The following is a 3,750-nucleotide window of genomic DNA, read 5'->3' on the forward strand; positions in this document are numbered from 1 at the left end:
ACAAATAATGCTCTTCCACACGAACCTTTTAATCTGTTGCCCTGTGATTGTACGCAATGGCTTGGCCTCCACCCATTTTGTGAAGTAATCAATCGCCACAAATAGAAATTTTGTCTTTCCTGCTCCTTCTGGAAAGGGTCCTACTATATCTATCCCCCATTTTTGGAAAGGCCATGAGGAGCTTACCGGTATTAGGTTTGACTTCGGTTTTCTTCCTACTGGTGCATGTATTTGGCAATGGTCGCACTTTTGTATTTCTTTGACAACACTCAAAAACATGGCCGACCAGTAATACCCAGCCCTCATGGCTCGGGCGACCACCATTTTCACCCCCATATGCATTCCACAGATCCCCTCATGTATCTCCCTTATCACATACTCTACTTCCCCCAAGTCAATGCATTTGAGGGAGGGTCCTAAGCAGGACTTCCTATACAAGTCTCCCTAAATGATTTCATACTGTAGGGCCTTGACCCTCAACTTCCTTTCTTCTTCTTTATCCTCTGGAACCTTTCCTTCCCGGAGGTATCTTATGAGTGGGGTCATCCAGTTGCTTTCTTTACCCCTACATGGGTGACCATTACCTCTGTCACTGACGGTTGCTTGAGAGTTTCTACCTTTACTTCCCTACCTAGGTGATCGAAAGAAACCGCAGCCAATTTACTCAATGCGTCAGCTTTTTTATTAGAGCTTCTGGGGATGTGCACTACCTCTGCGTGTTTGAATTTCTTTAGTAGTTTCAGTGTGACCTTGAGGTATTCCCTCATCTTTGGGTCTCTAGCGTCATAGCTTCCCCCTACTTGATTAGCCACTAAGAGGGAGTCAACGTGAGCTCGAACTCTCTTTGCCCTTACCCCTTTGACTATTCTGAGGCCAGCTAGATGTGTCTCGTACTCTGCTTCATTGTTGGTACTAGGGAAACCCAGTCGTATGGCATAAGTTAGCTCGATTCCTTTAGGGCTTACTGGAATGAGCCAGGCCCCACTTCCCTCCTCGTTGGAGGCCCCGTCTGTGTATAGTTTCCTTAAAACTTCCCCCTTGTTTTCCTCTTTCCCTTCGCTTTCTTTGGGAGAGGACGCTTCCCCCTTTTCTTCTTCCTTTTCCCCTTCTGTTTCTGTCAAGAAGTCTGCTAAAACCTGCCCTTTGATGGCGGTTCTCGGTTTGTACTCGAGTGTGTGATCTCCCAGTTCAATTGCCCACTTTGTTAACCTTCCTGAAAATTCCGGTTTCGACAATACTTGTTGCAAAGGTTGGTCAGTGAGCACTTGTACTACATGTGCTTGAAAGTAACTTCGCAACTTTCTAGCCATGTAGATGAGGGCTAGCACCCACTTTTCTACTAGCAAGTACCTCTCCTCTGGTCCTTTTAAAGTGCGGCTACCAAAATAAATAGGTATCTGTGCCTCCCCCTTTTCGACCATCAACACCGAGCTTATTGTTTTTGTTGTCTAGGATAGATATAATGTTAGCATCTTACTGGGTTGGGGGGGTTGCTATTGTAGGGAGCTCACAAAGGTGCCTTTTTAAGTCCTGGAAGGCCTTTTCTGCCTCCCTATCCCAGCAGAATTTGCTTTTCTTCGTACTTCTCCTTAGAACGGCCATAAAGGGCAAGGTTCTTTCTGCTATTTTGGAAAGGAACCTGTTTAAAGCTACAAGCCTCCCATTCGGTCTTTGTAGCTCCTTGAGGTTGTTGGGGGATTTCATCTGAATCAGCGCTTCTACTTTTTCTGGATTGGCTTTTATTCCCTCTTTCGTTACCGGTACCCCCAGAAATTTCCCCTCTTCTACCCTGAAAGAGCACTTACCTGGATTTAACTTCATATTGGCCCCTCTTAACATTTGAAATGTTTCTTTGATGTCATCCAGCATCCCCACTTCGTTCTTGCTTATGACGACCAGGTCGTTTACAAAAATTTCCACGTTCCTATCTCTTTGATATTCGCAGACCTTATCTACGAATCGCTGATACGTGGCCTCTGCATTCTTTAGGCCGAATGGCATTTTCGTGTAGTAGAAGGTCCCCTCATCGGTGTAGAATGCCGTCTTCTCCTCATCTTTGGGGTTCATCTGCACTTAACGGTACCCTTTATAGGCGTCCAGGAAACACCTTAGAGGAAACTGGGCCAAAAATTCTATTTTCTTTTCAACTTCTGGTAAGGGATAAGCGTCTTTTTTGGGCATGCTTTGTTCAGATCTTTAAAATCAAAGCACATTCGCCAGCTATTATTTTACTTGGCTATCATCACCGGGTTCGATATCCATTGAGAATATCTAACCTTTCTTACTATTCCCGCTTATAGCAACTTCCACGTTTCTTCCAAAACATCCTAGCTCTTCTCCGGCCCCAAACTTCTCTTTTTTTGCTTTACTGGTTCCATCCAATGAAATTCTTTGAGATTATGTTGTACCTGATCTCTCGGGACCCCCATCATGTCTTCGTGCCTCCATGCAAACACATCCACACTCCTTAACAACATTTCCTTTAGCCCCACCTTCCCCTTGTCTGTCAGCAAGGTCCCAATCTTCACTATTTGCTCTGGATGCTCCTCGTTTAGGACCCATTCCTCCGCTCCCTTCTGCTTCTTTTGTGGTTCACTTCGCGGGCTCACACCGGCCACAATTTCAGCCGAGGATCTTATAGTGGCCATGCCCTTGGGAGTCGAAAACTTTATGCACCCGTGTGCTGTAGAGGCTATGGCTCGGAGGGCTCTCATACCGGGGCGTCCCAGTATGATATTGTATTTGGACGGAGCCCTTACTACCAAGAACCGCAAACAGACGGTTCAGACTTTTTCCCCATCTTTCAAGCTGTAAAGTAGGGTTAACGAATCCAAAGGCTTTACCACCTCCCCTCAAAACCCCACTAACGGACACATATCTTCTTCTAGTCTTTCTCTGACGTCTTTCTGAAGTCTTGCAAAACAATGTTCGTATATGACCTCTACGCCGCTTCCTCCATCCACATGTACGTAGGCTACTCGGTGCTCTGCTACACTGGCCGATATGTTTAACGGTATCTCCCTAGCGTCTTCATTGGTCAAACCTGAAAACGACAGAGGAACATTCATCCATACGGGGTTCCTTAGGAACGCCTCCATCTTTCCCACTTTGGCTGGCCTCTCCCTTTTTTTCTTCTTCACCTACCCTCCATCTGATCATGTCTACAAAGTGCTTGTCTTCGTCTTCTGATGGTTGGGCAAAAGTTAGTTTATTTTATATGTTAATTAGTTAATTTTAGTTTAATAAATGAATGAACATTGGTACGTCAAGCATAGTTTACATGTTCTCAGGATATTGGAAGCTATGGAGCTTAACGAGGATATTTACGAGCTTGGAACGAAGATCGAGAAGTGAGAGATTGGACGTGCACGCATCACGAGGCATTCAAGAAAAGAAAAATGAAAAATATTAAAATTTACATCTTCGCGATACGCGAAGATGCAAAGAAGGGCAGCTTCGAGATACGCGAAGCTGCAGAATCTGGAAACCGACTATTTTGTCCTTCGCGACATGCGAAGAAGCATGCCTGGACATCTTCGCGATACGCGAAGATGCTTAAGTCGGCCAAAAATTTAGGTTTTGCCTTATATAAACCCTTTAACCTCCCCATTCGGTGATAGACGACTTCCAGAGGCAAAAGAAGCTGCTTAGGGCGATCTTTCACCATTCCAAGACTTTCGGTTCATCTCGGGTTTGTATGTCATCAAAGATAAGTTGTTTACTTGATATGTCGATGCTTGGCTAAGTCCT

At 45.1% G+C, this 3,750-nt stretch overlaps 1 protein-coding gene across 1 annotated transcript; it reads right to left on the reverse strand.

Moving 5' to 3' along the window:
- Positions 1-542: 542 nt before the first annotated feature.
- On the reverse strand, positions 543-1,421 carry LOC143593553 (uncharacterized). The gene has a single exon (XM_077073152.1). It carries the CDS (start codon positions 1,419-1,421, stop codon positions 543-545), a length of 879 nt encoding a protein of 292 aa, XP_076929267.1.
- Positions 1,422-3,750: the final 2,329 nt, after the last annotated feature.

The sequence above is a fragment of the Bidens hawaiensis genome, unplaced genomic scaffold (genome assembly GCF_021521415.1).
Source record: "Bidens hawaiensis isolate Kalapana, Puna unplaced genomic scaffold, B.hawaiensis_p1.1 tig00042326_1, whole genome shotgun sequence".
NCBI classification, from domain to species: Eukaryota; Viridiplantae; Streptophyta; class Magnoliopsida; order Asterales; family Asteraceae; genus Bidens; species Bidens hawaiensis.

Coding starts and splice junctions, on each gene's coding strand:
- LOC143593553 (XM_077073152.1), bottom strand. CDS start 1,421: ATGGTCGAAAAGGGGGAGGCACAGATACCTATTTATTTTGGTAGCCGC.